Source organism: Cibotium barometz, chromosome 7 (assembly GCF_041138505.1).
Source record: "Cibotium barometz isolate CiBa-2024 chromosome 7, ASM4113850v1, whole genome shotgun sequence".
Lineage (NCBI taxonomy): Eukaryota > Viridiplantae > Streptophyta > Polypodiopsida > Cyatheales > Cibotiaceae > Cibotium > Cibotium barometz.
In genome coordinates, this window is record NC_141052.1 from 58679803 (window position 1) to 58698436 (window position 18634).

General features: G+C 44.2%; 2 protein-coding genes across 5 annotated transcripts in view; one reads left to right on the top strand and one right to left on the bottom strand.

The window, feature by feature from the left end:
* The window catches only part of LOC147637253 (F-box/LRR-repeat protein 15-like), a 72928-nt gene that overhangs the window by 10892 nt on the left and 43402 nt on the right, over window positions 1-18634 (top strand). For all 4 annotated transcript variants that reach the window (XM_086800874.1, XM_086800872.1, XM_086800875.1 and 1 more), the window contains 5 exons: window positions 13443-13713; window positions 13830-13928; window positions 15208-15296; window positions 15395-15494; window positions 15593-15763. In XM_086800874.1, the coding sequence (XP_086657000.1) occupies window positions 13443-13713; window positions 13830-13928; window positions 15208-15296; window positions 15395-15494; window positions 15593-15763 (730 nt within the window). The remainder of the gene's footprint in view (window positions 1-13442; window positions 13714-13829; window positions 13929-15207; window positions 15297-15394; window positions 15495-15592; window positions 15764-18634) is intronic.
* On the bottom strand, window positions 2249-3206 carry LOC147637254 (uncharacterized). Its single transcript, XM_086799936.1, has 3 exons — window positions 3197-3206; window positions 3016-3140; window positions 2249-2902 (listed from the first exon to the last, which is right to left on the bottom strand). Exons 1-3 carry the CDS (start codon window positions 3204-3206, stop codon window positions 2426-2428), a joined length of 612 nt encoding a protein of 203 aa, XP_086656062.1. The 3' UTR covers window positions 2249-2425.

Sequence of the window (18634 nt, forward strand, 5' to 3'; positions counted from 1 at the left end):
AGAACTGCTGAAAACTGCTGTAGACAGCCACTTGAAGAAAAATGCAGCAACCTATGTGCTGTTGCCCTTGCTGAAAACGCAAAAACGCAGGTCTGTCGAGGGGCGGAAAAAACGCAGATATGAAGAGGTATAGGAGGGAGCATCCAACGCTGAAAATCACCGGCGCTCTGATACCATGATAGAATGTGCAGCGGAAGAAGGGAAAGTGGAAACACAGGAGGGAGAGAGAGAGAAAGATGGAGAGGAAACATGGGATTGCACAAGTCTAAATCATGGTGGCAGAAAACTCTTATGCGTGGTTGGCAGTCTAAACTCCCTTACCAAGGTAAGGTTTTCATTTGGAGGATGTTGGTGGGAGGGTTACCTACACGGGATCAGCTCAGCCGTCGTAAAATTACATTGGCCTCTTGCTTCTTCAGCACGACATGCAAAAGTGAAACAGTTATGCATATGTTCATGAGTTGTCCAGTGGCCCGTCAGATTTGGTCTTTTGTCTCTCGCGTTTGGGAGGCAGTAGAGAGGTCTACTGTTTCGGCTCATCAGTGGATATTTGGGATTTGTCCTCAAGTCATTACTTCGGATAGTCACCTTGTGATATTCCATTTCCTTAGATGGACAGGACTTTGGCATATTTGGATGGGTTCATCTTTGATTCCTTGTCTGGAATACATGGGCACATTCTACGTATCCACGGTTTGTTGCTTTGGCAGTTTTCTCTTCTCTCAGCTCAGCTACTGGATGCAGATGTTATTTCGTTATGGTCTACGGCGGCTCGGCTGGCTCATCTTTGATGCTTTTATTTGGGATGCTTATTTGGCTAGGAGGCTTTCTTATTAGTGTACAGGTTTGCATGGTCATAATCCTTTAGAGGATCTTTTGTGGGAGGTTTTTTGGGGCCATAGGTTCTATGTGAGCCATGTGGCTGATGTACATTTTTACATATAATATAAAACACCATTTCACGAAAAAAAAGATGGAGAGGAAACACAGGTGAGAACCTGCTCTTAATATCATCATCAAAAGAAATACATGTCCCGAGCAAGAGGGGAGAACCTCGTAAGTGAGAGACTGCAGCTAGACAAGCTAGGCAAGCAATGCAAGCGGTAAAATATGAGGGAGGCATGCCGGCTATATATACCTCTACATGAAGGAAAAGAAGGTATATACTGTAGTGTGTTGTATACAAAGTATACAGAATTTTCAGGATCCCGGCACAATTCGGGTGCGTTTTGGGCACTGCAAGGTTTCTGCAGACATTCTGGAGAGGCGTCGTTTTGGATTGGTTCTGTTCGATTTTGGGTGCTTGGACTGTGTAGCGGCAAAGATTTGGTATGCAGCAGCATCTACAATGTCTTCAATAACATCAACCATTATACTTTCGCTAGTAACACTCTATTCTCTACTCTATGTTATTTTTTATACACTTTGCAGGTGATTCCGTCAGTTAGGGTTGCATTCAATGAATACTGAGTACTTGCAGTGTGCTGAAAGATTTTGCATTTGGTAGAAAGTCATGGCTGGCAGTAGTGATGCATTCAACATGTCTGCTAAGGATAAACTTAATGGGACTAACTATCCATTGTGGTCCTATATGATGAGGCATGTCTTGGTTGCTAAAGGTCTTTGGAATGTGGTCAGTGGTAGTGAAACTCGTCTTGTTTCACAACTACCAGTGCAACCAGGTGTTGCAAGTACATCTGAAGTAGAATCTGATACAGATGTGGCTCCTCCACATGCACCACCAGTACCTCCCACTCATAGTAGCGACACGTTTCAAAAAACGCGTTTCAAAAACGTGTTTGAAACGTTTTGGAAATGTTTCAAACCTTTCCTAGAAGTTTGAAACGCGTTTCAAACTTTCCCATCTTGGCATGTGAAAAATCAATACCATATATGATATTTATATGCCAGAATATATGGGATCATTGATAGCATTGATAAAATGATAATATGTTGAATATATGCATGCTTGTATGATGTATCAGGATTTAGTAATAAGTATGTACTATCATCTATGCATAATGGGCCCATGGCCCATGGGATAGCAAATACCAAATATGCCAAGGCAGTCATCCATGTTCAAACTTCAAACTCAAAGTTTCAAACTTCAATCCTAGATAAAACAATGCAAGAAAGAAATGAGCCATGGTGTATGCTGAATATGTACAAACTACAAAGTTCAAATGCCAAACTTTAACTTCAAAGGTTGCAGGCTGCAGCCTGTAGGTTTCAATCGTGATTCATGAATCAACAATCATAGATAATACTAAATAGACAAATCACATGACACAGAGTCTCAATGGTAAATGCTCATCATAAGTAAGCTCAAGAGTCAATAGTAAATAGTCAAAACACAATCCGTGTCACATGTGACACACAGTACATAGTACAAAATAAAGTAGAAAATAGAATCAGGAGTCAGGACTCAGGAGTCATCCTCCTCAGACGGAGACGACTCCTCCTCCTCATGGTCATCTCCATCCTTTGATGTCTCTGACTCTGTGCCGGAAGAAGACTCTGCCTCAGCTCCATAAATCTCAGGTTCTGTAGCCGTAGCACTCGTAGAAGCTCCATCTCTAGATGCATGCACTCGTGTGATACGAGCTGGTGCCATCAACTCCTCGTAAAGCATAGCATAGATGTCACGCTCCTCCCGAGGAATATCCGGTACATCCTTCACCAACTCTATGTCAATCTTGTCGACATTCACTTGGCGCGGCTCGATTGGATTGCCTTGTTGCTCAATTAGACGGAGGTTGCAATGACAATAAACCAACCGTTCTAATTGAGCACTGCTCAATTTGTTCCTCTTCTTTGTGTGGAAGAGAGCCCATGTGCTCCAGTTCCTCTCACAAGGCCCAGAGCTGCAATCTTGTGAGAGGACTCGCAATGCAAGGCGTTTCTATCATAGAAAGGACATAAAACTTTGTAAGTAGTCATGATAAAGCACTAACCTCCCATTGCATCATGATTCATGGCTATTATTGATGTAACATTTGAATACTAAACACTTACCAGTAATGGAGTACCAATCCCATATTTCTCCCACCATGAGACTGGCTGTAGCTGTGTCTCTCTTAGTAGTGCGGTGGGTCTTCCAAACACACGGCTCCCATTGTGATATACCAAGAGCTCACCTCCTGTCCACCTCTGGATGTACTGTTGCCACCCTTCTTCCAACTCCTCGTTGTTGAACTGCTCCTCATTACGTCATAGAGGATGCAGTATATGGGCAACCGAATGGATTGGTCTATGAAACCAATTCCATCTACGGTTCCAAACCTCCCTGATGTCCTGGACCCTATTCATAGACCAAGTCACGAATAACGATTCACCAACAACCAAAGCCAAATAAACCCGACAAGTACAAAACTGGAAAGACATGCATATTGCATATTACATACCTCTCTGCTGATAGAACGGTGCACCGATTCAGGGCTTCTCCAATACGGTCCATGAACTCGTAAAGGAGACCAAGAGTGCTGCCCTCCATGTCTGTGATGCGAAGGACACTGTAAAGAGGCTGAGTGGCCTTCACAAGTGCTTTGACATCATCCCACCAACTCTCTCGCATCACAGCACGCACAAATGCCACTGCCTTGGGCTGCTCTCGATCCTCCCATGCCATCCACTCTCGTGACACAACTGTGCGGAGTAGCCCTTGCTGGACTCTCACTAGCCTCTCAATCACAATGAACATGTACGCAAACCTGGTCTTTGAGGGCTTGAGCAACTCTAGATCACTATGGGCACGGTACATGTAGAGGACTTTTAGCCTCTTGGTAACAAACCTCACCATGCTCCGAGCTATAGCAAAGATCTCAGAAATCCAAGGGATTTTAGCAACATCCTCTATCATGAGGTCAAGACTATGTGCTGCACAAGGCCACACTATCTCTGGGAACTCATCCTCTAACATTCTGCCCATGGACACACAATTAGAGCCATTGTCAATAATCACCTGCACCACATGCTGAGCACCAATCTCTAACATTGTCTGGCGTATGTGTTGCCATATAAAGGCTCCTATCACCACCGTCCCTAGAACTGAAGCATCAATGGCACGCATAAACATTACGCCCTTGCAGGAGGACACCAAAATGTTATAAACATTCCTTTTCCGCATATTTGTCCAACCATCACATAATATGGTGCATCCATATTTATGCCATGTTGCCTTCAAAGGCTCCATCTCAAGCTGTACAAGATCTTTCTCATCTCTCAAGTGCTTCTTGCGTAAGGAGTCATATTTGGGACCCTCCCACTCATACCCAATGCGGCTAATGGCTCTCATGGTCTTCTTCCATCTTGGAGTGCGCACAATGTGAAATGACAAAGCACACTGAATAAACAACCTTGTCAATTCAGGGGTGGCCTCAGCAACAACTGCTGCTTTCTGAAAACGAGCTTTAATGCTTGCACTCTTCAAAGAAGGCCTAATGGGCAAGGAAGACCTGTGGGCACAAGGAGCAGAGGTAGAACCTACAGCCGTTTGACTCTGCATCTCTTGTTCATCACCCACTCTAGCTCTTTTGGTGACATCCTCCTCCTCTTCCTGCATGTCATCATGGTTGCTTCCAAATCCTTTCATGGTTGCTTCTTGCTCCCTCCTCCATTGTAGAAGAGAGGCTTTGATATCCTGGGGCACTTTATCACAAGCACCAATGCCTTTGCCTTTTAGACCTGAAAAAATGAGCCTTTATCCTGTTTGCAGATCCACCTGAGACCTTATCACAATACTTGCACTTCCATTTTTCAGTGCTTGAACCCCCATACTTGCCCATGGGAATGACATGAGTCCACATTGAATCTCTAGCACGAGGCATTTTGGAAGCCTGGAAGGATGTTGCCCAAATTTCAAGTTTTGAAATTGGTGCAAAAATCAAGCAAAAATATGAAAACAGACAAGTACCAACCTTGCTAGCACGGTGCACAGGTCCCGAGGGGGCGGGTGGCGGAGAAATCACACGAACGAAGGCAAGCGTGGGGAAGGACAGTCAAGTTTCTACTCTGTACTATGCACGGCGTGTTTTTTTTGCTCTCTGGAAAGCGACTGAATCGACTGATATGACCCATCTTAAATAACATTAAAAAATAAAAAGCCAAGTTTGAAACGCGTTTCAAACTCCTAGACGTTTGAAACGTTTCAAACGGGTCTGCTAAAGTTTGAAACGCGTTTCATAGCAACTATGCTCCCACTGCTGCTCAAACGAGATGGGATGGAAGAGATGCAGAGGCACATGCATTGCTTGCACTTTCTGTGAAGCGAAGCATTATTTCTCCTCATATTCGGTCATGTAAGACTTCAAAACAGGCATGGGATGTGTTGCATATCTGCGCAAACAGTTGGAGTCTTAGCACATGAATGAGAGAGACTTAATGGATAGCTTCTTGACCAAGATCAAAGATTTTAAGGAGCAACTTGCTAGTGTGGATGAGATATATACTGATAGTATATTGGTGTCCACAGTTCTCAATGCATTGTCAAATTCTTATCAGAGTTTTGCCTCTACCCTTAGACTCATGATGAAAGGAAGTCCAAATGCCCTTACATTTGATGAGTTGGTTTCAGTACTCTTGCAAGAAGAGCAGTCTAGGCAAAACAAATCTAATATGTGAGTTGGTGACCAAGCTTTTATTGCGAATCAGAAAGGCAAAGGTAAAGCTTCTTCGCATGGTGGCTATAAGCCAAAATTAGAATCCTCAGGTAAGGATGCAAAGAAAGAAGGTGATAAGCCTAAAAAGAAGGGCAAGTGTCACTATTGCAGGAAACCAGGGCACTATATACATGAGTGTAAGAAAAGGCTAGAGAAAGAGAAAAAGAAAGAACCGGGCATGGCTGTGGTTGATGCATCTGCACCAAGTGCAGAGAAGAAGGAATCTGCAAGCTTTACTCAAGATGATTGGACATGGACTGTACATTACAGTTATGACCCTTCTGTTATGATGTATGCATGTCAATGGCAAAATCGGATGCTTGGTACTTTGACAGTGGTGCTAGTAAGCACATTACTTCACAAAAACGTTTGTTCTCATCTCTGGAATCTATCCCAAGTGCAGGAACCGTCACATGTGCAAATGGTTCCTCGTATCCTGTCAAAGGAGTTGGTAGAGTTGTGCTCACTACTGCAAATGGGGATGCATTTACTCTTTCGAAAGTTTTATATGTGCCATGCATTAAGAAGAACTTGCTGTCAGTTTCAACCTTAGCCTTGTCAGGCTTGACAGTGAAATTTGTGGATGACAGATTTACAGTTTAGGATAGAAATGATGGTTATTCTATCATTGCCTCAGGTACCTTGTTTCATGGCCTACACAAGATGGATGTATTTGAGAAGTTGCAGCATGATGCTTGCTCAGTCTCTACGACTCGTGCTATGAGTGATGGAGAATTATGGCATGCACGATTTGGCCATCTGAATTATGGCAGTTTGTTGGTGTTTGAGTTGTCAACTCTTGAGACCCCTACTAGACATGTATGTGAGGGTTGTATTCTTGGTAAAATGCATCGGGCATCATTTCCAAAGGATGGATCTGTGAGAGTTGTTAAGAAATTACAGCTTATACATAGTGATGTATGTGGTCCTATGAGGACACCATCTATTGGTAGATATCTCTACTTCGTCACTTTTATTGATGATTACTCCAGATATAGCTAGGCGTATCCATTAAAGCAGAAGTCGGAGGTTTTTATGTGCTTTAGGCATTTTGTATCCATGACTGAAAATGCATATGAATGTAAAGTTGGCACCCTTCATTTGGATCGAGGGGGGTATGTAAAGTTGGCACCCTTCGTTCAGATTGAGGGGAGAGTATATGTCCAAGGAATTTCATGCATATATGGCTGGAAAAGGCATAAGGCATCAATGTACAGTGCCATACACACCTTAGCGAAATGGTATGGCTGAGAGTAAGAACAGGTCTCTCATGGAGATGGCACGATGTATGGTGAAAACCCAATATTTACCTCATGGTTTTTGTTTAGAGGCAACTATGTGTGCAAACTAGGTGTTAAACAAATGCCAAAGCCCTTGGCAAGAGGCTGTAAAAGAGAACAGAGAACCTGTGAAAAGGTGAGAAGTATCTACTGGGAGAGAATAAAGGGTAGCATGAGGAGATTTAGGAGGTGTGGAGATATTCTGGGAGAGGTGGAGAGAATCAAGCAAAAGAGGTGGAGTGAATCAAGGAGAAATCAGTGGGATTGGACGCTTGGATGTAAACCCTATAAATTGAGGCATTGGCCTAATGAGAATTTGCTGGTTTTTGATTATCCATGCCTACATTAAGCTATCAGTTAATTACTCACTAATCACGTCTTAATTGCTCACTAATCACGTCTTAATTATCGTCTTATCTCTTTGTTAATGATGTTGATTCTAGCATTTGATCCACCATAGCTCATCACATTGCTGCAAATTCAACAACTCTTTGCGTACATTCTTGGCAAAGTATGGAGGCAAGAATTGAGCATAAAACTGAATTTTAAAGTCATCCCATGTGCGGGCAGCACTTGCATCCAAAATCTTGGCCATCCACCAATCACTAGCTGTTTCTTTGAGATGCATACCCACGTGCCTGAGATTAGACTTCTCAGAGAAATTTTCATTGCAAAGAGTAATTTCAAACTGTCAAAAGCAAGCGCCTTCGTAGTATTCATCTTGCCATAGAAGTTCTCAAACTTCACATCTTTGTCTCGTGACATGAACTCTCGGCTTTTCTTTTTAGAACGAGACCTGTCTCTAGCCCCATGTCTAGGCTAGGAGACTCATGCATGGGTCTCTTCCCACGTACTCGAGACACGCTCCTGGAGTGGTGAGAATCTTCACTTGAAGAACGCTCTCGGTGACGAGGATCTACATCTCCTGATGTACTGGAATCTGCATGTGCTTCCACGCGGGGAGTCCTTTTTGTACCTGCATCACCCAATACATCCTTTTTGCCTTTCAAATAAGATATGGCCAGCTCTCTAGGATCTTCATATCCCATCTCTGCTGCCATGGCCTCAAAGGTTGCATCGTCACTGAACCCTTCTTTTTCTTTTCATTCAAAACCCTTTGCACATCAGGGTCATTCTTGAGAGACCGCAATTCAGCGCTCTCCTCACGATAGCGTCTAACTTGACGTTTGAGAGCCTCTAGTTCTGAAAGTACATCGGCCTGGTTAGAATATGCGGATTTAACAGAATGCTGTGCATCTGAATGCTCACCAAACACTGCTTGCATGCTCATGTTTCACAATCTGTATGCTCAGCAAAAAGCTTTTCGTATGCCCAAAAATGGTCTTTCTCAAGCAAAAAACGAAACCAATGCTCTAATTCCATTGTCACATACGGGCACGTGTATACAGAAAAGTGGAGCTTGCACATGTGACACCGCATAGAGGCCAGAATGGGCCAACCCCCCCCTTGGAGTATTTTATTACCCAAGGAGAATAATATCATGTACCAGTTTTGAGGGTCTTACTCTACCCACGGGAGATGCCGGATTATCCATATACAACCATCGTTGGATCAAACACACGGGCTATTATCAAAAGAAGCCCCTAAATACGATGAATGTGTGTAAACTACCTCTTCCCTTGAGGGTACTGATCTCCCTCATCACCACGGGTCTTCAAGATGCCATATGTGAAAAACTCAGCTGAAGCAAATAATATACCATATACATCACCATGAACAAGTCGGGCAGCACCACGGGCAACCAAAACAAGTCAGGGCAGCACCAATAGAGCTGGTACAGCAGCTACAGAATCTGGAACAGTAGGTACAATCCTCCACTCAGACGGTACAACATGTACAATGGTTGGTACAGTAGGTACAGTGGGTGGTACAGCAGGTACAGAATCTGAAACAGTAGGTACAATCCTCCACTCAGCTAGTACATGTACAGTGGTTGGTACAGCAGGTACAGCAAGTACAATGGCTGGTACAATTGGTACATCAAGTACAAGGGCTGGTACAAGAAGTACAATTGGTAGAAATCATAATAAAATGATTAAATACCCTTGTCTTCAGTATTTCTTCGTGATGGAAGCCTCCAAAACAGTCCCTAACAGCCCGTATTCTTCATGGGCAGCCTTCAAGAGAGAGAGAAAGAGAGTAGCCATCATTAGGGCAGCATGTAATGGTGGTAGAGGCTAGTGTGCAGCAAGAGAGCCTCCTTCAAATGAAGAGAGAGGGCTCCAATTTATAGACTTGGGCCTCCCATGAGCTAAAATGGCAAGAGAAGGCTATAATGACAAGCGTGAGGCCACTTGTCTCACTTTGATCCACTTTCTTGACAAGTGTGAGGCCACTTGTCTCACTTTGATCCACTTTCTCCCAATCTAAGAGATGGGTTCTCCCATAATCTTTATCTCTAAAAATATCCCAACTGGTAGTCCATTTGTCATAGGTACTTTGACAACTCTTGGTATCTGCTCAATTCCAGACGTAATGACGTAAATAGAATTTCCATCGGAGTCGGGCCAAAAATAGCAACTCTCCTAAATTTTAGGAGTGTGATCCTTTGTATTCCTGGATAATCCCCCATTCCCAAAGCTTGTTCTTTCCGAATATTTGGACGTCCTGGAGTCTACCAGACCCCTTTCATATTGGAAATGTCTAGATTGGTGACAATATGTCCCCTCTTCCGGCAAGAGAAGTAGCGACTCCGACCTTTCTTCTGAACTGAAGAAAGTGCCTGGTCAGAACTGTTGAGAGACACCTTCAAGTTACCCTGTGAAACGAGGATGGACTCTTCCTCCAAGAGTAGGGAGCTAAGATCATCAAAATCCAACTGAGTGGATGTGACCTGGCACCGCAAAGATCGAGAAATCAGATCATAGTCCGGGGGAAGCTTGTGGAGGATGAGTGTAGCCAGTTGAGGAGAGGACAAAGCAGCACCCATAGCTAGTAACTGGTCATGGACTACCTTGGTCTTCATGAGGAACGACTACATGGAATTGCCTACAGGAAATAACAAACTGTAGAGCTGCCCTTGCAAGGTAACTGTCCTCATCGACGAATCTCGAGCAAAGAGATCCTCCAATTTAGACCATACTTGATGAGCACTGGTGAGAGTTTGCACGATTGGTGAGACCTCCTTTGTGATGGTCCGCACAAGCAGTGAATGCGCCTTCGAATCTTGATTCTCCGAGTCTTGTGATTCCGCAACGAATTCATCCTCTTGATCTTGAGTTCACCTCCTAGAGTTATGAGGACGCTCGGGCTTTCTCTCAGTGCCTTGAACAATATCCCACAAACCCTTGTGGATGAACCAGATCCGCATTTGAAGCTTCCAATGGGCATAGTTGGGTCCTTTCAACTTGTCATCCTTGTTCGTAAGGGGGTTGCCATATCCACAGCAACAAAGAACACAAATTTTAGCTCTCCAAGACTCCTCGCAAGTGCTTTCCAAGAAAGAGAGGCTCCACAACCAATCAGCCCCCTCTCAAACCTGAGAGAGACAGAGGGAAACCACCGGGAGCCTCCTACCGGGAAGGGTAGGGACTTGTGGAGGAAGAAGATGTAGTGCCACTTATTTAGCAACGCCTCATGCAAGAAGCTCACCACAATTGATGCTGAAGTAGAAGACAACCACAACTCCAAGAACCTGCATGTGTAGGACAAAACGCAACCTATAAGGCTGGCCGACAGCAAGGTGAGGATTGGCTGGACCAGAAAACGCAGCCACACTTCGCAGTGTGCCTCGGAAGATCAAAACGCCGCCCGGAAACAGCAGCAAGAGGGCTGGACCAAAAAAAGCAGCAGGGTAATGAACCATAGCCATTGAAGGAGACTGGTCTACAGCTGGAGAAGCAACGGAAACAAAACGCACAGCAAGATAGAAGATGGCTAGCAGTTTGCAGAAGGATGGAGCAGCGTGAACCTAAGCGAATGATACCATGTTGGAGAATGCACAGGCGGAAGCAGACAACGAACAAGAGAGAGAGTAGAGAGAGCTTGTAATATGCTGCGGAAGTCTTCGTATTGGAGGATCCTGTCACACAAATGCTCACACTGTCTTCTGTATCTTGAGTTTCGTGAGTTTAGCAATCCTCTTTAATGACTTCAAACTTTAAAGAGATACGAGAGAGAGATATGAGAACTGTACACCAGATTGGGTCCCGAATTACCCACTGAAGGGCCCCCTATCCCGATAACGAGATAGTATTTGCTTTATTACGTTAGAGAGAATGACTGTGGACTGTAGATAAGCCAAACGCAAGATCTAGGAGGATCGGAAGTGTGGCTGAACTGTACACGGCTGTAGAAACACCTCAATGAACTGATCTCGGGCCTATGCACTCTTCCCAAGGGCATGAGGGGAAGGGCTGCACATCTGAGGCTGAGAAAGGATTGCGGTGGACTGTTCTAAGCTATGTAACTATGCTGTAAATGCTTATGAATGATATGTTACCTTCACCAGATGACTGTTGCATGTATGGATGATGCACAGAAGGCAGAATACTGTTGTAGAACTGATGCTGGACTGAAAACGCAGACTGTAGACTGAAATGCACTGCTGTACGGCTGTAGATCTGCAAACGCAGGCATGGAGGGGACTGAATGGCTGCTGGTGGTGTTATGTGCTCAAACGCAGACTGTAATCTACTGTCCTGGGGCTTGGCAGGGTACTATATGCAATCGCCTAAGGGCTGATGGTCTGAATTGCTGTGTTTAGGGTATAGAAAGAATGAACTGCTGCGTTAGAGACTGTGTAACTGCTGGCTACTGAATGGACTGCATGAAGGGGCTGCGTTAAGCTGCAAGGAAGGCTGAAAGCACTAACACAAGCTCCAGAGGCAGGGACCAGTCTAGGCTAAAGGCGGGGAATGCTCGTGGTGCTGAGGATGAAGGCGCCTAGCTCACTGTAGACTGAACGGTAGAACTAAGCCCTATGCAAGCCTATTTATACTAACTAGGGGTTGGTCAAGTTGGCTGGTCATTTATTTAATAAAGTTTATACTTATAAATGACATTAAATGCTAAATAAATACCATAAAATATGGGAAAAATACCAGATAAATCCTAGTAAATTCCCTAAGTAATAAATGACATTAAATGCTAAATAAATACCATAAAATATGAAAAAAAATACCAGATAAATCCTAGTAAATTCCCTAAGGCTTCTGAGATGTTCTAAATGATGCACAGGCATATGAATGCATATTATGCAGGATGCAGAGTGCTTTCTGATGCAAACCCTAAGGCTTCTACTGACTCTACATGCATGAATGATTCTCTCCAAGTGGGTTAAGGGACTTGACTGATTGACTGACCCGCTAAGGCCGAGGAATGACCTACATAGCTCGTGCCTGACTTATCTTGGATTGAGGATGTACAATGGGGTCACGGTGTACGACAAATATCATCCTACTGGGTTCTAATAATGTACACTGTTGATGATGAGCCATCTTGTCACCATGCACTGAGTGCAGAGTGCATGTGACAGAGCTTGTGGAGTGCTGTATATCCTCTAGTCAGTCTGGCCTCTGCTGCCCCCTTCATGGAAAATGTGGGCCGAGTGAACACCACTCCAAGATATGTGTATGAGTCAACATACTCCACTGTCTCCTGCTCATATGTGAAAATAGGCGCTAATCTCCAGACCCACTGAGCTGTAGTATTAAACACCATAACCTTGGTCTTACCAAGGTTAACTAAGAGCCCACTGTCGTGTGCATAAGCATGTAAAGTATCCAAGTGCCTCTGCATACCCTCTTGTGAGTCTGCTATAAGCACAATATCATCAGCATATAAGAGCAGAGGTATCCAAGTGCCAGTCAACTGGGCTCCTCTGTCCCCTCGTGTCCCAATATAATCAAAAATCTCATCAATGTATAGTCCAAATAGAGTCGGAGAGAGCGGGCAGCCCTATTTCACCCCTATAGTGGAGTGTATTGGCTGGGAGAGACCCTTTGAAGTCCGCACCTGCCCAACTACTGTCTCATAAAGTGCCATAATACCCCAAATGAGCTCACATGGAACCCCCAAGTCTTGCAGCCTACGCATCAATCTAGCTCTGGGCACTGTGTCAAAGGCCTTGCGGAAATCCACAAAGCCACAGTAGATCCTCCTCCCATGTGCTCTGCCCTCCTCAATGATAGCCCTGAGGGTAAAGATATGATCCAAAGTAGAGAATCTCCTCTTGAAACCGGCCTGTCCCTGAGCTCGGACCCCTTGTCTCTCTGCCCATCTGCTCAACTCCTGCTCAAGAATAGAGGCATATAGCTTGGCCAGTGAGTGACCAATCATAATGGTGTGGTAGTTAGTCGGCAGGCTCGGATCTCCAGACTTGAGTACCGGCACAATCGTGGAAGTACTCCAAGTCCCAGGAAACCCCTCACACATGGCTCTATTAAACATGAGAGCTAGCAAGTCTATCATATCTCTAGAGAGAGAGAGAGAGAGAGAGAGAGAGAGAGAGAGAGGGTTCACTTTTATAATCTACAATTTACAGGTGTCCATTGCTGGATAAGTTGTCATTGAAGGGGACAAGCATGGCCTCGGCAATGCTACATTGCCCCATGCTGCTTAGCCTGGATGTGTCATCATGCCATAAGCTTTCAGATGCTGGCATTCGTGCAGCTACCACTGCTTGTCCGGCACTTTTAGATTTGGATATCTCACACTGTTCCTATGTCAGTGATGAAACCTTGCGAGAAATCTCCGTTGCTTGCTTGAATCTTTACACTTTGGATGTGTCTCATTGTCCGAACATCTCATTACAGGTGAATACATGGCTCAGAATGATGCCTTGTTGAATATGGAGCATAAGTTAGATGATCAATCATATTATTATTCATATCTGACCTTATATTCATTGCGAGCCGCTGGCTTTGTGTAGGGTGTTTGCTTGCCAATGCTGAAAGAGCTGAGGTTACAGAACTGTGAAGGCATCAATTCTACATCAATGGCAGCACTTTCACAATGCTTGATGCTTGAGGTAGGATAATCTTGTATTTTTCTTTCAAGATAAGGCTTTTCATACGACCAATATTCATGGGTTCCTTTGAGGAAGTGTATGTAATATGTGTTGGGTAGGAGTTGGCGTGAATACCCTCTTGGGGTGTGAATAGCCCTTATTAGGTTTTGGTCAAAAGATAAGGCTTAGTGCCTATAAAAGCATTACTTGGGTGTTCTATTAACATGGAGTATGATTTGAGTTGTGCAATCTTTCTCTCTTGAGTTTGTCATTTCTCTCTCTCTCTCTCCACACACACACTCACCATGGCTATCCTCCATCCACCATAGCTTTTCAGCAAACCCTAATCTCTATTTGCACATGCTCCATCTTGGCACCATGAATGCTAACATGGTATCTCAGAGCCACCTTAGCTATGCTTCATATGTGCTTTGTGCATTTTTTGTGTCACATGCACATATGTGGCCATGGCTAATCCTCATATGCATCAGTCCACATGTTCTCAGTTTTGGCATCATTTGGGTGGTTCTATGCCCCCATTACACACACAGACACACACACACACACACACACACTCACCATGGCTACCCTCCATTCCCCATAGCCTTTTAGAAAACCCTAATCTCTCTTTGCACATGCTCCATCCTGGCAACCATGAATGTTAACATAATAAGGAGTTTGGAGGGACAGGCTAGTGGATGAGGTGGCCAATTGGACGAGAATCAATCAAATTTCTAGGGATTTTCCCTGGCCAATTGGACGAGAAATGCCTTGGGAGACAATAAATCAAATTTCTAGGCCAACAACATTACATCAGTCATGGGCATCATCCAGGCTGACCGATCATCATATTCAGCATGTACATAACATGGAGTATCATTTGAGTTGTGCAATCTTTTTCTCGAGTTTGTCACATCTCTCTCTCTCTCTCTCTCTCTCTCTCTCTCTCTCCCCCCCCCAACACACACACAGACACACACACACACACACTCACCATGGCTATCCTCCATCCCCCATAGCCTTTTAGAAAACCCTAAGCTCTCTTTGCACATGCTCCATCCTGGCAACCATGTCCTGTTTGGAGGGACAGGCTAGTGGATGAGGTGGCCAATTGGACGAGAATCAATCAAATTTCTAGGGCTTTTCCCTAGGAAATTTCTCCTCCGATTGGCCACCTCATCCACTAGCGTAGCCCTTAGACTCTTTTTTATATACTTCTTTAGAGGAATCCTGTAAATACAGGTGACGTAACACTAAGATGAATGAGTAAATCACAAGGGTCTATGTCTTCTTTATGCAGACTATAAGGCTGGATCTCTGTGCATTGCTGACCTCTGTTGTCTTGGACTTGCAACTTTTGCAAAATATAACTTTTTCTAATTGCCGCAAGTAAGAGCAAACTGGCTTGTAGAGGACTTTTTTTTTTTTGAACAGTAATTGAAGATGTAAGGTGCTGCTGTGATTGAAGTGTAGTTTTGCTGCTACAGGTTTGTTGATTTGACTCTATTCTGTCCTGCGTTGGTGAACATTAGCATATATACCTGTCCCATTTTGAAGCGCATAGACATCTCATCTCTTGCACTTAAGGTGTGCCCCTTGATTTTTTTTCTTGCTTTTTAAATCTTATTTGCATACCTATTATATCATGGTTAATAGAAACACTGATTGTAGTGTGCACTTTGCAGAGGCTTGTCCTTCAGAAGCAGGTGTCTCTCACCACCATGATTCTGCAATGCCCTTGCCTCTGTACGGTTGACCTTTCAGAGTGCGATTCATTGTCGAACTCCATTTGTGAAGTTTTCAGTGTGGGCGGTGGTTGCCCCAGGCTGACCTCACTGACTCTAGATAGTTGTGAGGTAAGACTTTCCGTCTGTTTGTGAAGGAGTTGTGTATTCAGATGTAGACTTGTGATTAGTTAATTACTGGACGTAGCGTGCTGAAAAATATTTTGATAAAGTTGTGTGCTGAAAAGCATTGCTCATTTAGACTTTTTCTTGGGTTATCTTCCACATATACCCATTAGAGATATTTTCCTACCATCTACTGGAGTAGGACTGATATTACCCCAAAATCAAGCGTTTAACTTCCATCGGGCAGAGAAAAGCATAGTTGGATTGGACTTGCTGCTGTCCCCCAGTCTGTCCTTGATCAAACTTCTTCATTGTATTTGGCTGTTTGTGAGACACTCCTCCGAAGTGTTAAAATAATGCATCTTCATATGCTGTCGTGGAGGTCCACATCCCTTCACGTCCACATCCCTTCACATCCACATCCACATCCATTTACATCACATCACATCACATCCACATCTCTTCACATCCACATCCACATCCATTTACATCACATCGCATCAAATCCACATCCACATCCACATCCATTTACATCACATCACATCCCACCCACATCTCATCACATCTACATCCACATCCATTTACATTACGTTACATTCACATCTTATCACATCCTATCACATCGCATTTACATCTTATCACATCCACTCACATCTTATCACATCGTATTCACATCTTATCACATCGTATTTACATCTATTCATATTTTGTCGGCCTGTTTCTACAGCTGACCTGGTTCATGCACAAGTATATAAGAGTTGCTCTCTTTTATTTTTTCAATCATCCAACAGTGCCCTATTTGCTGGCTCTTGTACTCTGTAACCTCAATCTAATAAAGCTCTTGTTCTTGCTTGCAATCTTTCTCTCTCTCATGTTTATTTGCTTCCGCTTGTGCACACTCTTTCATGGTATCATACGCTTAGGCTCTGGCTGTTGCACAATCTGCTCTCTACGTCACTCCTTCTTCAACTATGCCTTGCGTTTTCTGCTTCCCTAGATTCTCGAGGCTGTAGATACTTCAAACAATGGCTACGTTTTCTTCCTTAGCTGCATTTTTTTTGATCTACAAGCCCTCCTACTGCTGTCGGCTAGCCCCCAGGCTGCGTTTTCTTCTACAGAGGTAAGTGAGGAGTTCTAGCTGCAAATTCAATAAGGGTATCAATTCTTTGGAAGATTCTTGAAGGATATTTTTGCCAGACAAGTGGCACATCAGCTCTTCTTCCTCCAAGATCTCCTCCCCCTTATGGTAGGAGGTTCCCGGTGGTGTGTTTTGGGTTCCTTTTGCTGCTCTCCAGCCTGCATCTTCAGAGGCGGCTACTAGTTCCGAATTGGATCCTGTGGGAAAGGTGCTTGAGAGAGCACGTGGATTGCTTAGCTACAGAGGTTGTTTGAGACATAGCTTCTTTGAGACAGATATGGGTCCTCCCTGTACGAACAATGAGGACAACCTCAGTGGTTCAAACTATGATCACTGGAAGCTAGAGATGAAGGTCTGGTTCACACACAAGGGACTCTGGGAGATTGTTCAGGGCCACGAACGAAAGCTCGAACGTCCTACTAGCTCTAGGAAGTGGACTTAAGACCAGGAGGATGCCTTTCTTGCAGAACTTTCAGCTTGGGAGAATCAAGACTCAAAAGCTCACTCTGCACTTGTACGAGCCATCTCACCAGAGGTCTCCCCCGCCGTGCAAACATTGGATTGTGCTGCTTCTGTTTGTAGAAAGCTGACATATCTATATGCACGGGACTCTACAATGCGGTCTGTCAATCTATTGGGTAAGCTCTTTTCTCTGGAGTTTACAGCAGGGACTTCCATGCAATCGTTTGTGATGAAGGTTAAGGTAATCCATGACCAATTATTGGCAATGGGTACTACCATGACCTCTTCTTAGTTAGCTGCTCTCCTTCTCGTCAGTGTACGTTCCAACGGTTGAGCCAAGAGTCAACCACCTCTTGGGTTCTCTCCTTTTTCTCACATGCAAAAGCCTCAAGTGTGAACAAAGGAGCTACTTCTGCCAGTCCCGCAGGAGCCATTGCACCAATCACCGCTCACTGAAGTACAACCATTTGATGCCGTAAAAGCTAGATCTCTTCCCGAAACTCTGCTTGTAGTTGTGCTGTCTGCTCCTTGAAGTAAGCTTTCTCAACCCCCATGACCACGTGCAGCTATGCCTCTGGGTATTCTCGTGACCCTTGAGGATGATCTTCCTCATGGTTGGAAACGTCATCAACAAAGCGGAGTTGAACCGCCATGGTAAATGGAGAAATACAAATAAAGAAAGGTCTGCTCCTGCAAGACACCTATGTGACCGATTCTGAAAATTCAGGAAAATCCAGGAAAAAACATACGTTTCACACGAGAAACTAGAGATAAGCATGCCAAACAAGGTGACACAAGTATGCTCCACACATGAGAGATGAAGATCCGGTTGCGAATCGTCGCAACGGCCATTTCACTCGATTTTGTAACAGGTTGAGTACAAAGGGCCTTAGGCCTTCCCTTTTATGGCTTGAAAAACACTCGAGTGTTTTTTTTCTTTTACGAAAAAGGCCTTTTTTTAACATGTGCGCTAAAAATTGCCCCCCCCCCCCCACCACTCCCCCCCCCCCCCCCTTCGGGGCCCTAGACTTGGCCCCCCTTGCTTTTTTAATTAAAAACAGACCCATGCTTCTTTTATGATAAAAACAGCATGAATGTTGATTAAAAAAAACTATAACCCTATACATGGCATAACCATGGTTTTCCTCTTCCAAAAAAACAGATCGCCAACTTTTGCCCCATCACAGCCACCCGAGATAACAATTCACCAGAGAAACCTCTTCCATCTATTTTGATCATGTCTACCGCATCCTCTCCGACCTTGACCCCCACATCCC

Excerpts from the sequence above, each read along its gene's own strand:
- LOC147637254 (XM_086799936.1), bottom strand. Across the intron at positions 2,903-3,015 it reads GGATTGGTACTCCATTACTG|AAACGCCTTGCATTGCGAGT; the intron begins GTAAGTGTTTAG and ends TTTCTATGATAG.